At 42.7% G+C, this 26,693-nt stretch overlaps 1 protein-coding gene across 11 annotated transcripts in view; it reads right to left on the bottom strand.

The window, feature by feature from the left end:
- CSPP1 (centrosome and spindle pole associated protein 1) overlaps positions 1-26,693 on the bottom strand; it is a 471,676-nt gene that overhangs the window by 400,921 nt on the left and 44,062 nt on the right. For 9 of the 11 annotated variants that reach the window (XM_029591423.1, XM_029591419.1, XM_029591426.1 and 6 more), the window contains exon 2: positions 19,386-19,497. In XM_029591423.1, coding sequence (XP_029447283.1) covers positions 19,386-19,484 — 99 coding nt within the window. In that variant the 5' untranslated portion in view covers positions 19,485-19,497. Of the gene's footprint in view, positions 1-19,385; positions 19,500-25,114; positions 25,268-26,693 lie in introns of those variants that run through there. The other 2 variants (XM_029591421.1, XM_029591428.1) reach the window with 2 other exon arrangements.

Below are 26,693 nucleotides of genomic sequence, written 5' to 3'. Positions count from 1 at the left end.
TGCTTTGGCAGTCCACGATACTTGCAACAAAGATCCGAGTCAGCGAGGGGAATCCTTCTCCACTGCTCAGCCTTTTCAAACTTACCAGGAGTACCCGCTCCACGGGGGCTCCGCTCTCTCTTCTTGATTTCTGATTGCGGGAATACTCAGAAGACTCCTCATTGCCTGGAAGCAATCGCAGACATGAACACAGTGAGTTCTATTGTAGATAGGAATCGGTACTCGCTCCACGAGGGCCTACATTCCTATAGCTCTAAAGACTCCCTTCCATCCAAGATGTTATCGCAGGTACGGAGATCGAGAGTTATACTGGCAAGATTGCAGATAGGAACCGGTACTTGCTCCACGAGGGCCCATGTTCCTAGAATCCTTTACAGACTCTCTTCTACTCTAGAAGCCATTTCATATACAGCTATTGTGAGTTCTTATTACAGACTGTTTATAGGAACCAGTGCTTGCCTACGGCTCCTGTTCCTGAATGTACCTAAGACTCTCTGTGGCATAGAGACCATTGCAGACATCTACTATTGTGAGTGTACCATCTTGTATCCTGTATACCCTGTCTATTCACTACTTCTAGTCTCTCTCTACAGCTCAGCAACCCAGAGAGTATATTTCAGTATCAGGACTTCAGCCCTGCCGGACACTGACTCACTACTGCCACCACTGGTGGTCCAGCTTCCAGCCTAATAAAGAACTATTTGTGTTTATTTCATATTCTAGCCTAGCCGGTGGTTCCTCTCAGGATCTCCTCCTGGGGGCGCTGTCATCTGCCATCGGCCCAAGGATTCACCATTTCCTCCAAGGAGTCATTCCTTACACTACTGTCACTCTGTGGGAGCCAACCACTACCGACCACTAACACCGCTTACGGAAGTATTATATAGACAGCTAACTTTTCTTTCTATGGGACTTGCCAGCAGCCTATATATATAACAGATTGCTACTCCGTAGCGGAGGCATGATAGATTGCTATCTCAGTAGCAAAGTACAATATACCTATTGTTAGCTCCTCTCCTCAGAAGAATATCATTGAACAGACTACCAACTCCTCTTCCCTGGGGAGTTGATCCATAACAGATTGCTACCTCCTTTCCTTACAGGAGCATCTAACAGCAGTTTGCTAACAGATTACTAACTCTGCCCTCCTGGCGGGGTAAGCTCTACAGATAGCTAACTCCTCCCCTCTGGAGGAGCAGATCATGACAGATTGCTACTCCTCCCCCTTTCAGGAGAAAAGCAGAACAGATTGCTAACTCCGCCCTCCTGGCGGGGTGAGCGATAACAGATTGCTAACTCCTCCCCTCTGGAGGAGGAGAGCGTAACAGTACCATAGCTTAATCCTGGTTTTGGTTTTAGTCATGGCCTCATGGTTTCTCTTACCTTGAATTCTAGTATCTTATCTGTCTTCTTTTGCTGCCAGAGGTTTTGGATCCCAGTAATGGTTCTGTTTTGCTTTTATCTTGTTCCCTGTACTCCCAGACCCTGCTTTTATGTTTGTGTTCCAACCCTACTCTCAAGGGCTTAAATCGGCACTACTCTTGAGCCATGTATCATGCCTTGTCATATTTGTCCTGTCTTGTTCTGTTTACTGTGTCCTAGTCTGTCTTGGGTTTATGGGTATCATTCTGGTCTTATTCCTACTGCAGGTTTATCCTGCTCCTCTGGGTGCCTTCCGGAATCCTTTTATATGTCTCTGCTTCCTGTCTAACTCCTGCCAGTCACCAGTACCTAAGGACTCAATTCAAGGTGAAAATGGCCAGTATAGGCAGAAGATTCCTATTTCAGCCTGCTCCACTAGCATCTACTGCTGCTTCTGACTCAGGAGTCATAACAAAGGAAGTATGCCCTGACATCAAGCTGTGTCCAGAAAGACCCCATGAGCATGGCAAGATGGAACTCACCGAGCCCAGGTATTAACTTTGGCAGCCCAGGTATTAACTCTGGCAGCCAGGATGCGACCCCCCCCCTCAGTTCCGCCCCACTCTCTGCCCACCTTCTTGCCCCTCCCCGATACCCCACTCGTCCCTTTCCCCCACCTTAATCAAACACGGGACTCTGTAGTGGGTAACAAAAGCCCACAGCTTTATTAATCAAAACATAACTGATAGCTGACAAACCCCAGCCAGGTGAAGATCAACCGTCTGTCGCATTTGAGCAAGGGGGACCACATCTTGGGGCAACCCACGCACCACTGACCTGTTGGAAGTCATCCTACATCGGACGTAAACCACCGTTTTGTAGTTGGCACTTCCGGGAATTCCGCCTCCCCTGCTTACATTCAACCCCAAAGCTGCGACAAACAATGAAACGATACATAACAACATAACTGGTATGGCTATCTAACAGTTAGTACTAATGCTACCCGTGGACTTTACTGCTGTTTGTGTGGCTTGACAGCACCCATGTCCCGCTGTAAATAATTAAATAAGAACTACCATTCAGATTTCTGGGTTTATTGGCCCATGTGGAACTATAAAAGGTGCCCGGTAAGAACTATATAAACTGCAGTAAACTGTTTTGCTTGACATACTCAGAATCTGGTCCTAATATCACAGAGACTGGCTCCTATATCCACAAGTTTCGTTCTTGCACAGATGACTCTGGCCCTAATAGTTCTAGCAGCTCCAGACTCTAGAGAATCTATTTCCAATAGTTCCAGGGTCTACTCCAGGGAGTTTGGCTCTAGATTCTGCCAATTTAGAGGCAGAGGCAGATACAGATGCCCTGGTAATAGTTGCCTCTGACCCCATTTTTGTTTGTGATTCTGTGGGTGTCTGGAATCCATCCTTTTAGAGGGAGGCAATGTGAGGATCTGTGGGCAGTTCTTGCCTCCTGCCAGCAAGGGCCCTCAGTGGACCTTGTGTACTAGCTGCCTAGTATTCCTCCAGGCTCTATGGCTTGGAGGTCCTGCTGACAGCCATGTTGTTCTGGTGCTGCCTGCGATAAGCGAATCGCACACCATGCTCACTGTCACAGTTTGCTCCTGATTTTGGTCTTAATCTTGGACTCTTGTTGTTCTTGTTCTGTCTTGTCCTCACATTTGTTTTGCTTTGTATTATTTCTTGTCTGACTTTTCTGTCTCTGCTAGAGGTTTGGGGTCTCCGTCATGATCATGTTTTGCTTTTTTCTTGTTCTCTGTACTTCCCTGACCCTGGGTTCTGCATTTGTGTTCTGACCCTACTCTGCAGCTTTGCATTGGACCCTTTCTCGAGCTACATATCCTGTCTTGACTTGTTTGTCCTACCTTGTTTTATTTATTGTATCTTAGTCTATCTTGGCTTTGTGGACATCCTTCTGTTCCTATTCCTGCTGCAAGTTTAACCCACTCCTGTGGGCGCCTTTCAGAATCCTGGTGTGGGTCTCTGCTTCCTGTCTAAGTCCTGCCGGCCCATCAATCCTGCGAGCTCAACCCAAGGGGAAGGTGGCCAACATAGAAAGAAGACTTCTGTTTCAGCTTGCTCCACCAGCATCCGGCACCACTCCTGTCCCAGGTGTTATAACACGGGCAGTACGCTCTGACAGACTGAAGATAAGAGGATGAGTTTGAGGAATAAAAACAGGCCCAATACTTAAAATGCATTCTCTCTCTTTGAACTTTTAAAATCTTATTAAAAAATAAACATCTACTTACTGCTCATACTCGGTCCATGTCACCCAAGTCTGCTGCTTGTATTCTGTTTTAAGTACAGGGAGGCATTGTAGGCTGGAAAGAGGTAGAGGCGAGGAGGATATGAAGAATTGCCTAATGGGTGCACACAGTTTGATTCCCACAAGATACCTGACTGTTCATGTCTTCAAAGGAGGAAATACTGGAGGCAATTTCCATTCCAGCCTCTAGCTAGTTAGAGGTCTGTGTATTTTGTGCGGTAACTAATGGCAAAAAGTGGAAAGAAGAGGGGAAGATCTATCCAGCTCCTGGTCCCTTATTATCCTTGATCATTGCATTCTTCCCAAAAATAATTATTAGTACTAATTTCACGTAAGGATATCAGGTTAGAAAGAACCTTGGAAGTCTATTTTTCATTTTTAGGAAAGCTTTGAAAACTTTGTTATTGCAAGCCTTTACAAAAAATTAGTTTTCTGTTTACATGCTCTGTATTTAGAATGATTTTTGTTCCCTAATTTTAACTTTTTGTTTCCCTCTCCCTTTTATTTCTTCCTAAGGAGTACACAGAACAATATTGTTACATTAAGCTCCCTGAATCATCCTGGATCTGATCAGTCAAATAGCTTCTGGAAAAAGTTTTAGAAAAATAAGAACATAAGAACATGCCATACTGGTCAGACCAAGGGTCCATCAAGCCCAGCATCCTGTTTCCAACAGTGGCCAATCCAGGCCATAAGAACCGGGCAAGTACCCAAAAACTAAGTCTATTCCATGTTACCATTGCTAATGGCAGTGGCTATTCTCTAAGAGAACTTAATAGCAGGTAATGGACTTCTCCTCCAAGAACTTATCCAATCCTTTTTTAAACACCGCTATACTAACTGCACTAACCACATCCTCTGGCAACAAATTCCAGAGTTTAATTGTGCGTTGAGTAAAAAAGAACTTTCTCCGATTAGTTTTAAATGTGCCCCATGCTAACTTCATGGAGTGCCCCCTAGTCTTTCTACTATCCGAAAGAGTAAATAACTGATTCACATCTACCCATTCTAGACCTCTCATAATTTTAAACATCTCAATCATATCTCCCCTCAGCCGTCTCTTCTCCAAGCTGAAAAGTCCTAACCTCTTTAGTCTTTCCTCATAGGGGAGCTGTTCCATTCCCCTTATCATTTTGGTAGCCCTTCTCTGTACCTTCTCCATCACAATTATATCTTTTTTAGATGCGGCAACCAAAATTGTACACAGTATTCAAGGTGCGGTCTCACCATGGAGCGATACAGAGGCATTATGACTTTTTACGTTTTATTCACCATTCCCTTTCTAATAATTCCCAACATTCTGTTTGCTTTTTTGACTGCTGCAGCACACTGAACCGACAATTTCAATGTGTTATCCACTATGACGCCTAGATCTCTTTCTTGGGTTGTAGCACCTAATATGGAACCCAACATTGTGTAATTATAGCATGGGTTATTTTTCCCTATATGCATCACCTTGCACTTATCCACATTAAATTTCATCTGCCATTTGGATGCCCAATTTTCCAATCTCACAAGGTCTTCCTGCAATTTATCACAATCTGCTTGTGATTTAACTACTCTGAACAATTTTGTGTCATCTGCAAATTTGATTATCTCACTCGTCGTATTTCTTTCCAGATCATTTATAAATATATTGAAAAGTAAGGGTCCCAATATAGATCCCTGAGGCACTCCACTGTCCACTCCCTTCCACTGAGAAAATTGTCCATTTAATCCTACTCTCTGTTTCCTGTCTTTTAGGCAGTTTGCAATCCCCGAAAAGCCATCGCCACCTATCCCATGACTTTTAACTTTTCCTAGAAGCCTCTCATGAGGAACTTTGTCAAACGCCTTCTGAAAATCCAAGTATTCTACATCTACCGGTTCACCTTTATCCACGTGTTTATTAACTCCTTCAAAAAAGTGAAGCAGATTTGTGAGGCAAGACTTGCCCTGGGTAAAGCCATACTGACTTTGTTCCATTAAACCATGTCTTTCTATATGTTCTGTGATTTTGATGTTTAGAACATTTTCCACTATTTTTCCTGGCACTGAAGTCAGTCTAACTTCAGTTAGTCAGCCAGAGTGAATCACTGCTCTCTTGATTAACAAATGTTGGTCCCTATTCAAACCCAATCACACTACCTCATCACCTTTCCAAGGTGAGTAACTGAGCTGAACTATTCAACTTTTTTACTTAGGTATACACTACCTACTGCTTACTAGCTACCTTATTGACTGACTATTTAAAAATATAAACAGTCTAACTTGTTTATTCACTGCCTTTCTGACTATTAAAGGCACAAACACACAAACACACTACATAATATTCCCAGAGAGTTAACTTTGCCTCAATACTTTTAAAAAAGACAATGTCCCAAGCAAAACTTACTGATTCCTTTCAGCCACCAGCAAGGTGATCCTCTCCTCTCAGTGTTCCCACTGGAATGTGGGTTACTGAGCTCTTCCCTACTAATTTATAATGCACTTCTAAGGTAAATTAGTACAAAACAGTTCCTTTAGAGATTTACACTTCAGTTAGTTTTCCTGAGTGATTCACTGCTCTCTTGATTAGCAAATGTTGGTCCCTATTCAAACCCAATCACACTACCTCAACACCTTTCCAAGGTGAGTAACTGAGCTGAACTATTCAACTTTTTTACTTAGGTATACACTGCTCCTAGCTTATTTCTAGCTTCTGGCTAATTTTTGGGTTTGGTTTTTTTTTTTGTGGGGTTTTTTTTTCAATACAAACACTCAATTTGTATTAAATACAAACACTCAGTTCTTTAAAAGTGTGCAGAACACTCAGTTCTGCAGACTTTTAAAAATAAACACACTACCTACTGCTTACTAGCTACCTTATTGACTATTTAAAAATACAAACAGTCTAACTTGTTTATTCACTGCCTTTCTGACTATTAAAGGCACAAACACACACACACACTAAATAATATTCCCAGATAGTTAACTTTGCCCCAATACTTTTAAAAAAGACAATGTCCCAAGCAAAACTCACTGATTCCTTTCAGCCACCAGCAAGGTGATCCTCTCCTCTCAGTGTTCCCACTGGAAAGTCTATATTTAGAGATTCTGATTTTCAGTTAAAACTGGAAACCCCCAATAAAACATCCCCAATGGGGAAAATGAATTTTTTTGGTTCTAACCAAAACCCCTAAAAATTGGCCTACCTGCTGGAACTCCGATACTAACCAGTTGTTGCTCTTGAGCGAATCAAGAAAGAGCAGCGGCCTGATGACATCACTGGAGTGAGTCAATAGGAAGCATAAACCTCCACTGATGGAAGAAGAAATACCACAGAAGAAGCAGGCCAATGAGGATGCCAAGTCCTGAAGGCCCAAAACAGAAACTCCGCAGGAAAAGCAGACAGGAAGAGGGAAAAAGGGGAGCAGACGGAGAGTGCAATAGGGCAGGGAAGGAGTGAACTGGGGCGGGACCCACTCAGCCACTCCCCTCAAGCTATATACACACATACTCCCACCACTCTCATAATCACACACATATCCATATCCCCACCTTCCTCAGCCATACACATGCAACTCCATACCACAGCAATGTGAATTTCATTTATATTCAACTAGGATTAGAAGCCCTAAATATAATTAACTCAGAGGTTCCCAACCAGTGTAATGGACGCACTACTATGCAATAGGGGGAACCCAGGTGTGCTGCAAACGATTTCAAGGTACAATATACTGTGAAGGTATATATATATCTATTCTCTTGTATCTTAAATCTAAAATTTACACTTAGAGAAAATTTACAGTTAATATATTTAAATATCACATTTATTAAAATATAATATTACAACCCTAACTATACATATTAAAGCTATTTTGCACATTCATCACTCCCCACTCACACCATAAAATAACAGCATAACAAAATTATAATGCCAACACATTACCTAAAAGGCAACAATAATCCTTGAATGCAATAATTTTTTCAAAACATTTATATCAGCAATATTTTAATTTATACAAACAATTTTATATATATGATGACTTCCCATTAATTTATTCAAATTTTACTCATATTTTTTCCCACTCCTTCAACATCAGATCATAAACTTTTATTCACAATCACTGTTCTCAAACTTGATCATGCTTCCTGTATTTCCGACAAAGAATTCTCTGTTTCACCCAATCAATTATGGGCTTCCTCAGGGAAATGTCAACTTCTTATGCTTTTTCCAAACATTATTTCTCTGCTATCTCCTTTATAGGTAGCCTTTCTAGTTCTTTACATCTGCATCGCGCAACATCTCCGCTTCTTAGACATATGTAACACTTTTTTCCAAACTCTCATTTCAAAATTATTTCACCACTCCCGAAACCAGAAGTAAATTCAACAAGCGTCTCTACATCATTGCTGATATAAATATTTTGAAAAAGTTATTACATTCATAGATTATTGTTGCCTTTTAGGTAATGTGTTGGCATTATAACTTTGTTATGATGTTATTTTATGGTGTGAGTGGGGAGTGATGAATGTGCAAGATAGTTTTAATATGTATAGTTAGGGTTGTAATATTATATTTCAATAAATGTGATATTTAAATATATTAATTGTACATTTTCTCTAAGTGTAAATTTTAGGCAAAAGATTTCAAAGCATTTGTCAGAGAAGATAGGGGCAGATCAGTGTGACAGACAGTCTTGTGATATTATATGCTGCATTAGCTTTTCTGCAAATCTGTTAGCTGAAAATGGACTTCAATGACAAATCATGCCTACTACCTAACCAACAAAGATGGAATTTGGAAAACTGCCGAATTTGCCAACAGCAGTGAAAGAGCAATTATCAGCAATGTCTAAAATGTAGGCTGTGCAAAATGTGCAGATCTTCAAGGACTCAAAGACCTTTGTCTATTATTCAGTGATCACCAACAGCAACTGGAGAGAGCCAGACTATTGCTGAAGACACAAGAAAGGCATGTTATCTCAAACCACAAGACCAAATGGAAAAGTTTCCGAGAAGTAATCAGCCTAAGCCACCCCCTTCCCCATCTAGTCACCTGAAACTAGGGAGAAATTTCATAGAAGTACAGCATATGTCCCTCATCCCATATGCCACCTGTGACTGACAGGTATACAAACTACAAATGATATAATTATGTCCAGACAAAGAAACTTCAGACATATCATCTTGAAGATATTGATTTCCTGGCATAAGAACAGTCTACATCTCCCTGCCTTCATCTTTATCTTCAGGACTAGGATGTGGCCTAAGCATTATCTGTAGGAATAATCAGAAATCTGTCTGTTTGCATATAATCTTTGGGAGATCCCTTGAGAATGCACCTAATTAAATTGCTATAAAGAAATATACTGCAATCTGATTAATATGTAATTTGTAGTCTTATATTGAAATAAAACAGTTTATCTAGATGACTTTGTGGTCTCCAAGAATTATTTGGTTTGTTTGGCATTCTAATTGTATATTTTGTCCTTATTACCACCCTTAGAGCTAATTCCCCTCATAAAATTGGCAACAGCTGCTGCTGGGCCAGTTTAATGCTGCACTATTCTTCTCCCATAGTGTTCAGTATTTCAGGGTTTACCACAGGTCTTAAACGCCAGCCCCAGACCTCACAGCAATGACAGGAAATGTATAAAATGTTCTCCGCTGCTTTCTGTTCTCTCTCTCCTCTCCAGTTTCCCTCCTACAGTGTCAGCTTTACTTCCAGGTTTGCAGTGGAACTACCAGAACCGCCACTATCTCACTCTCCAGGGGCCCCCAGTCACTGGCAGCAATGGAGAACTGAATGAAAAGCAAGTGTACTTACTGTAAATGGTGTTTTCTGTAGATCGCAGAATGAAATTAACCATGATATGTGGGTGATGTCATCCTACTGCACCAAATGGCTCTAAGATCTACTGAATACTTGTAGAAGTTTCCATGCAAGCATTGCCTCCTAAGCCTTTTCAATCGATAACAGAGTTTAATCTAGCTGGGAAGTTGATTCTTCATGGAGACATAGCTAATTCGTCCTGCTATCTACAGAAAACACCATTTACGGTAAGCAAGCTTGATTTTTCTGTTAACAAGCAGGCTGAATTAGCCGTGACGTGGGGAGTCACAAACTGAGAGTTGCAATGGAGCACTTACTGAGTAAGCAACCCAGATTCCACTGTGGAGAATAGACTACTGGGAAAATAGATTACATAAAACTACCTCTCCAAATTTACTGTCAGTATGTGAGAGATTGCCAAAACAGTAATGAGATGTAAGAGTGTGAGTTGACGACTAAATTGCAGATTTGCAGATGTCTTTGGGAGGCACTTCTCGCAGATGAACAATAGAAGAGATCATAGCTCTCACTTGATCAGCTTTGACAGTCTGTTATTGTAAGCCTGCTGATGTGTAACAGTGCTGAAATCTTTTTGTTATCCAGTTTGACAAAATACATTTGGCGAATGCTACTCCAAATCTGTTAGGATTGTAAAATACAAAGAGCTGTGACGCTCGGCAATGCAGCTGAGTCCTCTTTTTATAGTAGGCAAAAAACGTATTGCAATTTAACATATGAAGGGTCTTCTCTCCTATATGAACATGCAGCCTCAGGAAGAAGGTGGATAACATGCTGGATTGATGGATATGGAAAGTCGAGACCACTTTCGTGAAAAACTTTGGATGAGTGCGGAGTGCCACTCTATTGGAAGAATTGCACATACGGTGAATAGTGAACTAGAGCTTGGGAGTTCACTACTGAACTGACCGCTACAAGAAACAACTTTTCATGTCAAGAATCTGAGAGAAGTTATCTCCAATGACACAAAAGGTGGTTTTATCAATTGAGAAAAGACCACATTCAAGTCCCATGGACCTGGAGGTTTTTGTATCGGACAGGGCTAGATTATGGGTTGGGCAAGCTAGGCGATCACCCAGGGCACCGTGAGCTGGAAGGCGCCCTAAGCACCACCAGCATCACCCATTCCTCAATTCCCTTGAGCAAAGCAAGACCAGCAATTACTGACAGCTCAAAATCCAAGCTACTGGGTTGAGGGGTGGAAGGTATAGATGACATAGTGTTCCTTCTTCTTAAGTCAACAAGGCAGGATCTGTCCCCAGATGTATGGAGTGGCAGCTTGAGTTGAACAAGATATGCAAACCATATCAGTCCGGGACACACTGAAGCTATGAGGGTTCAACCGAGCACAGTCAAGCAATACCTTTTGCACTATTCCGGTGATCAGAGGAATCGGCCGAAAAGAGTATATGAGATCAGTGCCACAGTTCAGCAGGAAAGTGCTGAACCAACCTGAGATTTCTGGGTAGAACTAAGCAAAATTTTTCTAGTTTTTTGTTCCAATGTTAAAAGGTCAATCAACAGTAGACGCTATAACTCAAATAGTTTGTCAGTTGCTGATTATTGCAGAGACCACTCATGCAAACAGAATATTCTGCTGAGACAATCCACTAGCGTGTTGGAGATCCCTGGAAGATAGATGGCTTGTAGAAAAGCTCTATTCATAGCTGCCCACCGCAAAATCTTCAACACTTTCTGGCAAAGTTCATGACCCTGTACCTCGAAGTTTGTTGACATAAAACATGGTAACTTGGTTGTCTGTTTTAATCAAGATGCTCTTCCCCTGAAGAAGATGAGTGAAGGTTACCAGAGCATATCTAATCATTCTTAGCTCCAGCAGACTGATTCTCAAGAGACCAAGTGATCTGGGTCCAAAAAGATCCTGTGTGGGTGCCCCATTCTTTTCTGGAAGAGTCTGTCGCTAGGATTACTTATAGGAAACAATGTAAAGCAGGGCTCCTTCCTGAAGTACACAAAGGTTTAGCCACTAATGTAACTCCCACTTCATGTCCCTGGAAACTTCTACCATGGCTGATAGTGGTTAAGTTAGTTGATCCCATTCACAGCGCAGACCTTATTATAGGTAACGGATATGAAAGTGAGTGACTACATGAATGGCTGCTGCCATGTGACCTAAAACAACGAGAATCATTTTGGACAGAGTGCGGTGAGGCGAGTATTCTGATGGAAGAAAAGATTGCTCTTGCTGGGAAGCCTAGCCATGCCCTGATAAATTTGATTTTCTGAGTGGGCACAAGATTCAACTTCTCGAAGTTAACCAGCAATCTCAAAGCCTGCAGAAGGTGAATTATCTTGAGCAGGAACAGCAGCAACACTTCTTCCCGAGAGTTTGCTGTGACTAGCCAGTTGTCCAGGTATGGGACAATTTGAATCCTCTGGTGACACAGGTGTTCTGCCACTACTGTGAAGCACTCTGTAAAGACTCAGAGCTGACAACAAACTGAAAGGGAGTACTTTGTATTAATAATGGGAAAAATCCACTTTGAAGTGGAGGCAGCACCAGTGGGAGGGATGGATGGGAATATGAGCATATGCAACTTTCAGATCGAGAGCACACATCCATTCCCCTTTCAGGACAGAAGGAAGAATCATGCTGAGGGAATTCATTTTGAATTTCTCTCAGAGTAGATGTTTGTTCAGTTTTCTCAAATCCAGAATGAGTCTCAATCTACTCCATTTCTTTGAGATGAGGAAATATCAAGACTAGAACTCCTATCCATGCTGGGACACAGGGACTGGTTCTATATCCTGCTGAAGAAGAAGTGATTGCACTTCCAGACAGAGCTGTGTCAGATGAGATGGATATGGATTGAGAGTTGAGCATGAGGAAGAGATGTAGTCAGAAGAAACACAAACCATATCCACAATTTTGAGGACCCAGAGATACTTGGTTATTTGGCATCACATCTCCAGGAAAGGCTTAATTCTGCCCCCTTCTGGAAGGGAGGACTGCTAATTGGAAGGATCAAAAACTCAGTCCAAGTTTTGGCTGTGCCTGTTACGTTGTTTTGGGCGGACAAAGCTCCTGCTATTGAAGTCAGGCCGGAAGTGGTTGTCGTTACTGGATTAGAAGAGGTGTGAAGTGGTATTGTTGAAAAGGATGGAACAGGCGTTTCTAAAATTACAGCCTTTGAAAATATAAAAGGAGTGTCTGTAAGAGAAGGGCTGTTCTGGTCTCATCGAGAGAGATTGATCACCACATTCTGCTTCTTTTAGTTTTTCACCTAAAGAGTTATCTCCTAGACAAGGAATATCTGCCAATTTCTTATGGACATTGTCACAAATGCTGCTGGCCCTAAGCCACACCAGGCAGTGAGCTCCAATTCAAGCAGAAGAGGTACATTACACAGCATCATAAGATCATAAGAAATTGCCATGCTGGGTCAGACCAAGGGTCCACCAAGCCCAGCATCCTGTTTCCAACAGAGGCCAAACCAGGCCACAAGAACCTGGCAATTAACCAAATGCTAAGAAGATCCCATGCTACTGATGCAATTAATAGTAGTGGCTATTCCCTAAGAAAACTTGATTAATAGCCGTTAATGGACTTCTTCTCCAAGAACTTATCCAAACCTTTTTTGAACCTAGCTACAACTAACTGCACTAACCACATCCTCTGGCAACAAATTGCAGAGCTTTATTGCGTGTTGAGTGAAAAAGAATTTTCTCCGATTAGTCTTAACTGTGTTACTTGCTAACTTCACGGAATGCCCCCTAGTCCTTCTATTATTCGAAAGTGTAAATAACCGAGTCACATCTACTCGTTCAAGACCTCTCATGATCTTAAAGACCTCTATCATATCCCCCCTCAGCCATCTCTTCTCCAAGATGAACAGCCCTAACCTCTTCAGCCTTTCCTCATAGGGGAGCTGTTCCATCCCCTTTATCATTTTGGTTGCCCTTCTCTGTACCTAGAGATAGGCTAGAGAAGGTATCACTTGCTCTCTTCTGCATCCAACAGCACTTGGGTGTAATAAATTCTACCTTCTGTAAGCTGAAGGATGGGTTTACGTTTTTGAATGCAATCATGAAGGAGATGCACCATGTAAAACTGGTCAGTTGAGATGTAAGCGGTGATCATGGAGCTCTGAAATACTCTTCCCAAAATTATCTAGTAGCCTCTGGTCTTTTCCTGGAGGTGAATTTGGATAATCCTCATTTCTTTCACCTTTTTCAGAGCATATTCAATGACTGTGGACTGAAGCAGCAATTGGACAACTCCAAATCCTGGTGATTTTGGAACTTTGTACTTTAGATCTAGTTTCCAAGACGTAGGAACGCAAGAGATAGAGGTTTCTCACATTCTCATCTGCAACTGGTTCAGCATATAATGGACTGGAAGAGCTACTGGTTCTAATGAAGTGTCCAGTACCTGAAGATCAAAGATTTCCATCCAGGGGTCTTTATCCATGCACACATTCACAGCAAGTGTCATTCCCATTTTTTACACAAACTTGGAATAGGTAGGATCTTCTGAAGAGGATATATGGTCTGGAGGATCCGGAAGGGGTCAGAAGAAATACCCGTGGAGCCCTCTTCTGAGCCTACAGGTGTAGAAGCACTAATCCAGGACCTCAGTGTTGAAGGCGGCAAACCTGGGGATTCTCTGAGTTGCCTCATCAGAAAGATGGCCTCGTCAACCACCTCTGACCACTTTACTGCAATCAATTAGGATGAGAAGGAACTCGGCAGCAAGAGTTCTGATGATGAGTTCACCCTCATGGATGAAACAGGTACTCCACTTTGAGGAATTGCTGCCGCAATGCTAAGAAAATAGGATGGATATTTCTTTCTGTCTCCTTAGTCAAATAGGTAAAGAAATTTCTCATTAGATCCGCTATATGGTCAAAAAAATGACATATCCTTTGAGCTGGTGTGGATGATGGAAACCCTCTTTGGAGACAAGAAATGGTTCCCATTCTTGAACAGGAGGCCTATTGGAAGTAAGCGGTACCAGAGAACATATTAGGACTGGAGTTTCCAAGCAGAGGCCCTCTGCCAATAGCTGTGAAGGAGTGAGGGCTCTGCTGATTGAAGGGAGTAGGGGCAATAAATCTCTCTGTGCACTTGAGCTGGCATACAACTGCGTTGAAAATTCAGTGTGATACCCCATTGTCCTTGTACTTCAATGGCATCAAATGCTTGAAGGATTTCAAATAGGAATGTTTTGAGTGCATCAGACAAAGTCAATACTAATCTCATTGAGGGGCCACAAATGCCGTGTTTCCTTGCACTATGAATCGATGAGTCATGCATCGAAGAGGTTCAGATTCTGTGCATCGGCGGCAGCACGCCAAATGTTTCAACGGTGCTAATTCGTCTCAGTTGTGACTTTTCGATGCTGGTTGCTCCTATGGCCCCAGAGTGTAAAGCTGTTTCTTCTTAGACGCAATGCTCGACCCCAATGCTTCAGCCTGGACAGATAGGGGAATTTCTTTTTTTTTTTAGGAGCTCCTGGCTCAACTCTTTTCCCATCAAAGCAAACAGTGATGCACTACAGGAAGAGGTGTACTGTGACTCCGAAGATATTAACGCAGCTCCTTGATTTTACATGCCCTGGAGCATTGAGAGCGCAGGGACATCATAGTTGAGACTCAAGCAACAATAGCACAACTCGTGCCCATCTGTGAGGGACATTACCTTGACACAAATGCAGTTTCTGAATCTCCTCATGGTAAGTTTCTTTTTCCCCGAACGTCTTGAGAAGGTAAAAGTGTTTTAAAGTGCTGTTGCGGGTACTACAGAAGCAGCAAAGAAACTTTTATGCAAAAAGCTGAAAAAAAATCAGTGATAAATTGAGATATTTAGAGAAAAAATGACTGGAGCTCTACTAGCTAGGAGAAACAAGCTCATTCGGTGCCACCAGATGATGTCCGCATGTCATGACTAATTCCGCCTGTTTATTGATGGAAAACTGCAGTAACCCTAGGGAGAGCATGAACAGCAGGAGCAAACATTGGCCATACACAATCCTGCTGCTTCTGCCTTTCTCCACATTGCTCCAGGATAAAAACAATCAGGAGGACAGGCCTCTCACAGCTTCCAATCTCCATCAGAGGATAAATGTACAACCTCCATCAGAGGATAAATGTATAAAAAGGAAAACTGGTTCTTACCAGCAGATAGAGGCAGAGAACAAAACTTTGAAGCACTGCTACATAACAGAGAGTACCACCTGCAGTCCCTCAGTATTGACTTGTACCCAAGCCAAGAAGTCTATCTTAACAAACCCCAATAAACCTTGGGCAAACAGAAACGTAAGTTGGAGCCCCCTGAAAACTAGGCCCCCCTTAACACAAAGCATATACCAAACTATGTACATTTTTCATTAATCTGAGTATACCAAATACCAGCTCAGCAAGATCCAGAAGTAAGGAAGTCTTCTGAAAAATGGGGATGAGTCTCTGGATTGATCTGTGGTACTTCAGGAACGAAATTTAACAGGTAAGACCAATTTTCCTTCTTGTTCATACCCCAGATCAGTCCAGATAAGTGGAATGTATCCAAGCCCCTCTATTCTGGACAGGAACCCGAAAGACCCGCACGCAACACACTTTCCCCAAAGACACCTCCTCCGGCACCTGCACATCCAAGCAGTAATGTTTGGTAAAAGTATGACCACATTGCCGCATGACAAATCTCCTGCAGAGAGAGTTCACACTCCACCCACGAGGTTGCCTGCATCCTGGTGGAATGTGCTCTCAACCCTTCCAGCACCAACCGGCCCTTACAGATGAAAGCCGAAGCTATTGTCTCTTTTAACCATTATGCAATAATGCCCTTGGAAGCCTTATTTCCCTTCTTTGCTCCACTGAGCAGGACAAACAGATAATCAGATCTCCAAAAGGCATTTGTCACCTTAAAATAACACAAAAGCATTCAACGCACATCCAACAAATGAAGCTCCCTCATCATAGGAGCATCCGCAAACAAATTCGGAAAGGCCGGAAGCTTGATCACCTGGTTAAGGTGAAAGGAGGGAACCACCTTAGACAAAAAGGAAGGAACTATACGCAAAGAAACCCCTCCTCCGAAAAGCGCAGGAAAGGGTCCTTCCACGACAATGCTTGCAGCTCAAAAATCCTTTAGCTGAACAGATAGCCACCAGGAAAACAGCCTTCAGAGTTAAATCCTTTAAAGAAGCCCTTCTAACCGGTTCAAAGGGAGGACCACACAGTACCCCAAGAACCAAATTCAGATTCCATACTGGACAAATCTTGCAGACTGGAGGACAAAGATGTTTTGCCCCCTTGAGGAAACTAACCACATCCGGATGAGATGCCAACAGTCTTCCCTGAATCCTAGCTTGAAAGAATCCTAAACCTGCTACCTGAACGGAATTATAGGCTAAACTCTTAGCCAAGTTGCTTTGCAAAAAAGGCCAGAATCTGCAGAACGCCCATCATCAAAGACTGCACCCTATTCTGCAAACATCACGATTCAAACACTCTCCACACTCGGACATAAGCCAAAGACATGGACGGCCTCCTTGCCTGAAGCAAAGTCGCAATCACGGGCTTTGAATAACCCTTCAAGTGGAGCTGCCACCTCTCAAAAGCCAAGCCACTAGACAGAAGTGATCCTCCCAGTCTGAAAATACGAGTCCCTGCCGCAATAACCCTAACAGATGGGCCAAGCGAACGGGACTATCCACCACTAGACGAAGAAGGTCCACAAACCATGGCCGGTGCAGCCACTCGGGTACCACCAGAGTCACCCTGCCGGATAATGCTTGATGCACAGCAGCACTCAACCTACGAGAGGCCACGGTGGAAACGTATACAGCAGCAGATGTGTCTCGGCCATGGTTAAACAACAGCATAGATGCTATCTGATCTGACCTCCCCTTCTGTGACTAAAAAACCCATCAGTCTTCGCATTTCCTGAAGTCATCATGAGGTCTACAGCAGGTCTGCCCCACCTGGCCCGAATAAAGGCGAAGGCCTCTGCCGACGATTCCAACTCCCCTGGATCTAGGCACTGTCTGCTGAAGAAGTCCACCTACACGTTGTACACTCCACATGGGAAACAGCTATTCTTGCCAGAAGTTTCTCCACCCAAATAGTTCTTGCACCTCCAGCACTACTAGATGACTCTTTGTTCTGCCCTACCGGCTGATATACACCACTGTCATCGCATTGTCCGAGAACACTCATACCGCCTTGTCTTTAACAAGTGGGGAAAATGCCAGTAAATCTTTGTGCACTGCCCTGGTTTCCAGCCGATTGAAGAACCAGGTCGCCTCCTCTGACGACCACTGACCCTGGGCCAAGTCTCCTTGACACATCGCCCCCTAACCCGAGAGGCTGGCATCTGTGGTCACCACCACCCAGTCGATCATTTCCAGATCTATCCCTTTCTTGAGATTGTGCCGAGACAGCCACCAAAAGAGACTGGACCTGGCATCCTCCGGCAACGGCAAAGGATAACAGCGCTCTCTGCAGCAGGCGCATGTGAGCAAAGGCCCATGGAATTAACTCCAGCACCGAAGCCATGAAACCCAGGACCTGCAAGTAATCCCAGACCCTGGGAACCAACAGACGCAGCAGCCGAAGGACCTGACTCTGCAACTTGACTACCCTCTCCATAGTCAGAAACACCTTCCCCATCCGGGTATAGAAGCGTGCCCCCATATATTCCAATGACTAGGACGGTTTCAAATGGCTCTTTGCTAGATTCGTCACCCAACCCAATGAATCCAAGAGCTGCAGAACCTGCTAGATTGAGTGACAACACTCCACTTCCGACTTTGCCTGTACTAGCCAATTGCCCAGGTACGGGTGCACAAGGATACCTTCCTTCCTAAGCACCACCACCACGACCAGCATCATCTTTGTGAACGTGTGCAGCGCTGCCGCCAATCCAAAGGGAAGAGCTCGAAATTGGAAATGCTCCCCTAGGACCATGAATCTCAGCAACCTCTGGTGTTTGGCCAAATGGGGATATGGAGATAGGCTTTTGTCAAGTCCAACACTAAAAACTCCCCTTTGCGCACTTCCGCTATCACCATGCGCAACGTCTCCATCCAAAACCACGGCACCCGGAGGGCAGCACTGACCTTCTGCAGATAGAGAATGGGCACCACAAAGTACATGGAGTACCGACCCTGTCCCCTCTCCTGAGGGAGTACTGGAACAATGGTGTGTAGGAGCTGTAGCCATTGCAAAGTATCCTGCACCATCTCTCACTTGTACTGGGAGATGCAGCGAGAGATTACAAAGGCATCCCTGAGCGGATAAGAAAATTCTAAGGCGTAGCTATCTCTTACCACTTCCATATCATAGTGATATTAAGTTGGAGGCCCCAAAAGTAAAAAAAAATTTAAAATAAAAAGATTTAAAAAATTTTAAATCTGCCCACGGCCTGGAAGACGCTCAATTTTGCCGGTGTCCATTTTCCGAACCTGTGGCTGTCAGCGGGTTCGAGAACCAACGCCTGTAAAATTGAGCGTCAGCTGTCAACCCCACTGACAGCCGCCGCTTCTGTCAAAAAGGAGGCGCTAGGGACACGCTAATGTCCCTAGTGCCTCTTTTTACCGCGGGCCCTCATTAGCATATTTTTTCTTACTGAATCGCGCACCCAGGAGAGTGGCCTGGGCGCTCGCGGGCTCTCCCGCAGGTTTTTCTGTATCTGCCCAAAAGTGAATCCACTGCCAGATGCATCTTAACATACAAAAGGTTGTTAACTGCTTGTCTAAACAGTAATCTCCAACTGGTGTTTTATAGGCTGCGATCTTTTTTGTTGGTCTTTTAAAATATATAGTTATAGTACCTGAATTTTAGAGACTTCATAGATCCCTTCTTCAAATGCAAGTCATCAGATTACAAAATATGAGTTACTATAACAATCCTGGATTTAAATTTAACGTAAGACTTCTACAATCATTTGAAGGACTTACCCTTATTTCCATATATGGAGGATCCCTTTCCAGTTCAGCTCGGTCTTGTGCCAGTTTGACCTTTTGCTCTTCAATAAATTGATCCAAATCCTCACCCATCTTCTTCTTGATTCTAGAACACATACATAGGATTTAAAATTTATAGTTTCCTTACCGCACATATTTTTTTGTATTGTCTCTCCCCTGTAAAAGGAAGGCTAAATTTGTTTACAAAAGGAAAAAAGTACAGCTTTCTTTTATTATCCCTTTCTTGGTTTCTATTGCACTCCCCTTGGCTGCTCTATTTACATTTTGCAGCTTCAACCTCTGGTTATCTAGCTGCAATTTCTACACCCAGAATAAGTTATTGGGCTGGGGAACATGTGTGCAACTTACACTGCCTACATGAAATCCATCAGTTTAACTTTGTACATACTTGGACTGTGAATGAATGTGACTGCAGTATATTTAGGGATTAGAGACAAAATTAAATCAAAGATACCTAGTTTATTCTTTCACCTTTAAAATTACTCTTTCAAAAGGCAACAAGAGTAAAAAAGCTCATTACCATCTGGTATAGACAGAATTCTGCAAGATCCTCTTAAAGCAAAGTAACTACATGCTTGTATGCTTGATATTAGTTATAAAGCTAATGAGAACCTTGTACTGACATAAAGAAGCCTGGAACCGTGTAAGGGAAAAAGAAAAATAATCTGAAGGGACAGAACAGGATAATCAAGGAAAGTAAAGAAACTAAGGGGAGGAGGTAATTGATGTCTTAAAACGTACTATAATTGTCTTGTCACTAACTGAAAATCAAAAGCATCTTTATCAAGAATTTGCAGCAGATCTTTTCATGTTTTATCCACAATTTGGGAAGACAGTGAGCCACATAAATAGATGAAGTATATCTTGAGAATCTGCTATTGTAGACTTTTACTTTTAAAAATGTCTCTCAATCAATCCAGTTCAGGAGATTACAGATTTATAGCTCATTGCCTTTTCCTGGGCAAACTTATAGAGTAAGTGGTAGGAAAGCAATTACAACAATACCCAGATATAAGTAATTTCCTAGATCTACATCAATCAAGATTTAGACAAATCATGGTGTGATTTTTCTTATCATTACTGGATGATTTAAGGAAAGAGAGTCAGATAGATATAATAATATAAGGAGAAAGTCACTTCCTCTCTCATCAGTATATGACACCATAGTTCATGAGATTTTGTTTTTACTTTATATTTACTGAATTTTTTACAAATATCTCAAGGAATACCTTGAACAGGTATGTCCAGAGCGCCATAAAGAAAATACAGTCTAAGAAAGAAGAAATAATCATATCTCGTAGTCCCATTTTCCTGTCCACAAATAGAAGTTTCAATACAACAAGCTCAAGAATAAAACTAAAACAAAAAAAAATATAAGAAAGAGCAGGAAAACTAGTCTAACTAGGGACCGAAACCTCAAAGACAGAGAAGAAATAGGTGGTATAGGCTGATTAGTTATCACTTGACTCTGATATATAATTTTGTTCAAATATAAGGTTCATTGACTATGCTTGTAAATATATATATATATATATATATATATATATATGACAGATATATAGAGAGATAGATATAGATATATAGAGATATAGATATAGATATTGTGTAATGCAGCACAACCCAGCCAGTGGCAGGAAAAGCCAGGGTATTGTAGGAGAAAGACAAGCCGAACCCCGGGTAAACAGCAGAAGGCAGTAAAGGAGATAGGGAGGACTACAACTCCCAGATTTTTAGAGCCACCACCTGACCCGTGGACTAGCTAGAATAGGTACAGAGAAGGGCTGGAGAAGGTACAGAGAAGAGCTACCAAAATGATAAAGGGAATGGAACAGCTCCCCTATGAGGAAAGACTAAAGAGGTTAGGACTTTTCAGCTTGGAGAAGAGATGGCTGAGGGGGGATATGATAGAGGTGTTTAAAATCATGAGAGATCTAGAACAGGTAGATGAGAATCGTTTTTTTACTCTTTCGGATAATAGAAAGACTAGGGGGCACTCCATGAAGTTAGCATGTGGCACATTTAAAACTAATCGGAGAAAGTTCTTTTTCACTGAACACACAATTAAACTCTGGAATTTGTTGCCAGAGGATGTGGTTAGTGCAATTAGTATAGCTGTGTTTAAAAAAGGATTGGATAAGTTCTTGGAGGAGAAATTAATTAATTTGACTTAGATAATAACCACCGCTATTACTAGCAACGGTAACATGGAAAAGACTTAGTTTTTGGGTACTTGCCAGGTTCTTATGGCCTGGATTGGCCACTGTTGTAAACAGGATGCTGGGCTTGATGGACCCTTGGTCTGACCCAGTATGGCATGCTCTTATGTGGCTATGATTCCGACACAGCTGAATCAATGGAAATAGAGGAGGAAGACGTGCCAGCATGGTGGCAGTGGACAGAAAAACCCAGCTCCTCAGGGGAAGAGGAGGAGGATATGGAGGTAGACTCCAGGACGGAGGAATCCTCCAGTTCTGCTAGGGAGACAGAGTGAGTAACCAGAGTGGGCGATGGTAAAAGACTGTTAGTTTAAAAGAATGTCTTTGTCTTAAATTGTGAAACCAGTTATGCACAAGCTGTTTGGCGTGGGAAGGCCTCTAACTGTTGCACAACAGAGGGGAGTTGGGGAGTGTTGTGCTTTTCCCCAAAAGGGAGCAGTAGCGGCTGGCTATAGAGAGCCCAGTGCTTGTGACCGTTGGTCCTGAGAACTGCTGGATGTTAATGTGAGGAGAAAAAGGAGCAGAACTGTTGGAATTGCAATACAAACTGTTTTGAAAAAAACTGTGTTTCGTACTACTTTGGGAGTGAAGTGGCTTTACCACCCACTCTCACTAAACGGACCCTCAAGCCAAGCTAGGGCGGGGTCAGGTCTGGACCAAGGCCTGTGAAGTGTTACTGGCGGCAGGACAGCATATAGAGAGAGGAGTGACCTGCAGGAGAACTGACCTAGAATCTGGAGGAGCGGCGGAGCAGTGCAACGCCAGCTGTGAGCGTTTACAATATATATATATAATTATATATATTATTATATATATAATATATATATAATAATTAATGATGTGCTATAAAGCATCATTAATTATTTACAGCAAAGTTTTAGGGAAAATAAGGTCCCTATCTGAAGAACTCTGAGCCTCATCAATAAGAAGTGTCTTCTCTTTGAGTAGTTTTAGCAAGATCAGGGAAAACCTTGACTTTACACTGAAGAAAGGAATCACTATGATGCTTGAAGAACAGTTTCAAAAGCCCATCTCTGTCCAAATTGAGAGCCAAAGTCACTATCACAGACACAGATTTGGCCAAGTCTTTATATGAAGACTAACCGAGTAGTTAAATTCAGACTATCATCAATAATAGTAGATAAATCATTCTGAGAATTCACTTCCTCCCATTTCTTAAATGGAGGGAGATTTAAAAAAAGTAATTCTAACCACTAAGAAAGTGATTGCTCCAGAACTTTCAAAACTTCCATTAAGTATCTTCTAAATATACTGACTGGTGAAACAAAAGGAAGCTGAGGAAAGTTGATGAAGCAACGTTCTACCTCCTAACAGAATTTTCCAGAATCTCCAACTTAGCAGACAAAATTGCAATATCATTTACAATACCCTCCTGAATCCCTGCAGCTTGAATTTTTACTGGTCTCAATATGCTAAGTACCAATCACCTGTTCTTTTATATCCTTCTTAGAAATCTCCAGGGCACATATTCTATGCTCCAAATAAAATTTCCTTTCCATAACTAAGGCAACTTGAGTTGTTTATGCACTGCCAAGTCCCACAAATGAATTCCAAATCTCTTCTAAGGTAAAAAGAGCAGGTCTCTCCAAATTAATCTCTCCTCCATCTCCCAAAGATGTAACCAAAGGAAGAGCAGGTACTTGACCATTACTTCGGCCTTCTCGAACACCAAGCTCAATGGTCTTGTGTCACCCATTGGTCCCATCATATCCCTCAACACTGACAAAGCCTGTATTCACTGTTGCTGCCACCACTGCTTCTTCCCCTGCACTCACAGAATCTCTGTGTATGCTACTTCCAGCGACAACACAACAAAGTCTTCAACAGCTAAACTAGCTGCTGGTTCCCTCAGAGGACTACTTGATCAGGGCTGAGTGAAATGAACAGGCCTAGAGGGGACGAGGACACATTTCCCCTCCCTCCTTCCCCATCATCTCCTCAACAGCCTACTTCCTAATTCCACCACCGTTCACACCATAAATGAGTCAATCAAGCCAGAAGCTGGTGCTGTGATCAGGAGTGCAGGGAAAGCCCCCAATTTCCTTTTCCTCTTCCAAACGATTATATGAAGAAACAAATTTTAGAAATTGCAACTCGATTCGGGATCTCTGCAATGTTCAGCCACAGGTTAAGGCATCATCTTGGAACCACTAGCTTATAAGATTTTAATAAACAGACTCACTAAAACTGTAGTGGGGTTTACGGGGCAGGGGGACATGTTAGCTGATTGGTATATATCCTTTTTATAATACAAGTCTCAGATTTATTAGGATAATTAAAGGTCAATACTCTAAGGATAACTGACTGGTCCCACACCAAAATCAGGGACCTCTTCTACTTGAATTCTAGCCAAAATAAGCATGTCCTACACCTCCTTCAGAAGGATCAAAGAGGGCATTCAAAATCTACGCTGTGAGGGTCGATGCCAATAGATTTGGATGGTAGAGTCTGCCATCCTCCTGTGTAATGAGAGTTGGTGACTTCCCCAAAGGAAATGGAGACCGAATTGGCAGACTAACGAGATATGAATGCCACACCTGCTGTGGCCAGGCCAGTGCTATGAGGACTAACCTCACTTTGTCTTGAAGGGCCTTCTGAACAGTTCAGGCAATGAAAGGACTCAGTGGGAATGCATAGAGCAAACCAGTATTCCAGTTTAGCACAAAAGCATTAGCAGCTAATCTGTAGCTGCTCTGATGCATGGAGCAGATCTGTTTGACCTTCCTATTGTCTTCTGATGCAATTAGGTTGATTACTGGCATTCCCCAGTGAATGAACTTTTTGTCCACAACCTCTTGATCCAAGGAACTCTCATGTGGCTGCAGCACAGTCTGTCAAAGTATTTTGGATTCCCAAAAGGTAGATCACCAGGAGTTCTGATGGTTGGCCCATGGCCAAATTCAAAGGGCCTCCCAGCAGAAGGCACATGAGCCTATGCGTCCCTGTTTATTTATTCAGATCATGGCTACCTGGTTGTCCATCTGGGTCAAGATTCTTTTGCCTGAGAGAAGAGAAAGCCCTTAAAACATAGTGAAGATCATGCATCTCCAGAAGATCAGTTTACAGAAGACTCTACCCTACAGACCACACTCCTTGGGTCTACTTCATTCCAGTATCCCCACCCCCACCTCTAAACAATGGGTCGGGATTGAGAGCCAATTGATGGGGGGGCATGCCCATTCCAGCTTTATTCTGGCCAATGACTAGCACCACCAGGGAATTGAAATCCTTTCCTTTAAGCATCCAGACAACTCTGATGGTCTGGAAAAAATGGAAACACAAATTGACAGGCAGCAAAAACTACTCTGCCCTATCCCCAATCAGACACCTCCGGGAATTCATTGAGGGACAGAAAAACCTGACTTTTAAGCGTTGGGAATCTCAGAGGTTAATACATTTAGGACAGGTTTGGTGCCAAGGGATGGTTCCCTTTAGAGAGTTACAGGACAGGTTTCAGATACCTACCACCGATTTTTTAGCATATGGCCAGCTGCGACACTTTTTGGGATCTCAGGGTCCTTGTTCCGATTTAAGCAGTCCACGTTCGATGTTTGAGGGGTATTGCCTCCAGGCACGACACTTTCGAAAAGGGATTTCTAAGCTTTACCGATCCATAAGCTTTACTGATACATAACACGGATGGAAGAGCTGCCCATCTGTTGGCTTGGGAACGGGACCTGGGCCCTCACTGGGATCACAACAACTGGGAGGAATGTTTTCAGGCTCTGGGCCAATTTTCCATGTCCGTGCATCCATGATGGAGAATAGATAAAAACTCCTTTATCACTGGCATTATTCCCCAGAGAGAGTGGCCAAATGGTGCCCAGGCCGCTCACCTAATTGTTGGCGACAGTATTCCCAGAGGGGTACCTATTGGCATATGTGGTGGTAATGTCCTAAGTTGCAGGGGTTTTGGAGTGCTTGTCAAAGATTGGTGGATGAAGTGTGGGGAGTTCAGGTTCCCTTACAGCGGAGGTCTGGCTACTCGGCCTCCCCTATCCAGATCTAGATGATGAAAAACAAAAAATGTTTTATTATCTTACTACTGCTGCCAGATTGGTGATCGCCGCTCAGTGGAAATGTACAAACCCACTCACACTCACGCAGCTCTACGGCAAAGTAAGACAAATATATTATTTGAAGAAATTAACGGCCCACAGACGAGACACTATACGCAAATTTTATAGGATGTGGACACCGCTAATTCAGTACATAGCACAGATGGAATAGCGTAACTGATAGTATGAGGAAGGGCTGAGAAATGGCAAGGGGAGGGGGGAGAGGGGGTAGGGGGGATTAATAGGGAAGAGTGGGAAATGGCAATTCTACATATGGATATCTGTTCACCTGAGGAAATGATAATACACTGGAACTGTTATGTATTTTATACTTAGGAGGCAAAACAAAAGTTCTGTATTTGCCTATATGTTTTGTACTGCTGTTCTCATCTCCATTTAATCTACTGTTTGTAAGCTTTACAATATACTGGATAATAAAAAATTTTAAATTAAAAAAAAAAAAGCATAGTGAAGATCATGCACCTCCAGAAGATTCTGCCCTACAGGCCACACTCCTTGGGTCTACCTCATTCCAGTATCCACACCCCACCCCTTGGCAGAGGCATCAATAGATAGGATCACTTAATGTGCTGGGACATAGACAGAGACCAGCTCTAAAACTTCTGTGTTCATCCACCAAAGGGATGTCTCATCTTAGAGGTTGCAGAGATTTGGTGGGATAATGGTTGATAGAGCTAATCTCACTGGCTTCAAAGGCCTTGCTGAAGGCCCATGCTAGAGAATTTGCCTCTGGTTATGCTGCTGGATTTCTCAGCAGCATCTGACACAGTAGGTCACACTGTTTTATCACTGTGTCTGAATACATTTGGTCACTGGTGAATGGTACACATTAGAAAGAGGCATACCTGAAGAGGCTAGATGGGCATATGAAGGTTGCACATCAAGTGGAGAGTTGACCAGATAAGGAGATGGTCCACTAATGATCCTAGTGGAGTAGCCAAGACTGTTAAAACAGGACATAGCTT

Source organism: Rhinatrema bivittatum, chromosome 2 (genome assembly GCF_901001135.1).
Source record: "Rhinatrema bivittatum chromosome 2, aRhiBiv1.1, whole genome shotgun sequence".
Lineage (NCBI taxonomy): Eukaryota > Metazoa > Chordata > Amphibia > Gymnophiona > Rhinatrematidae > Rhinatrema > Rhinatrema bivittatum.
Note: the sequence above shows the minus strand (reverse complement) of the source record. Positions and strands in the feature narration are given on the sequence as shown.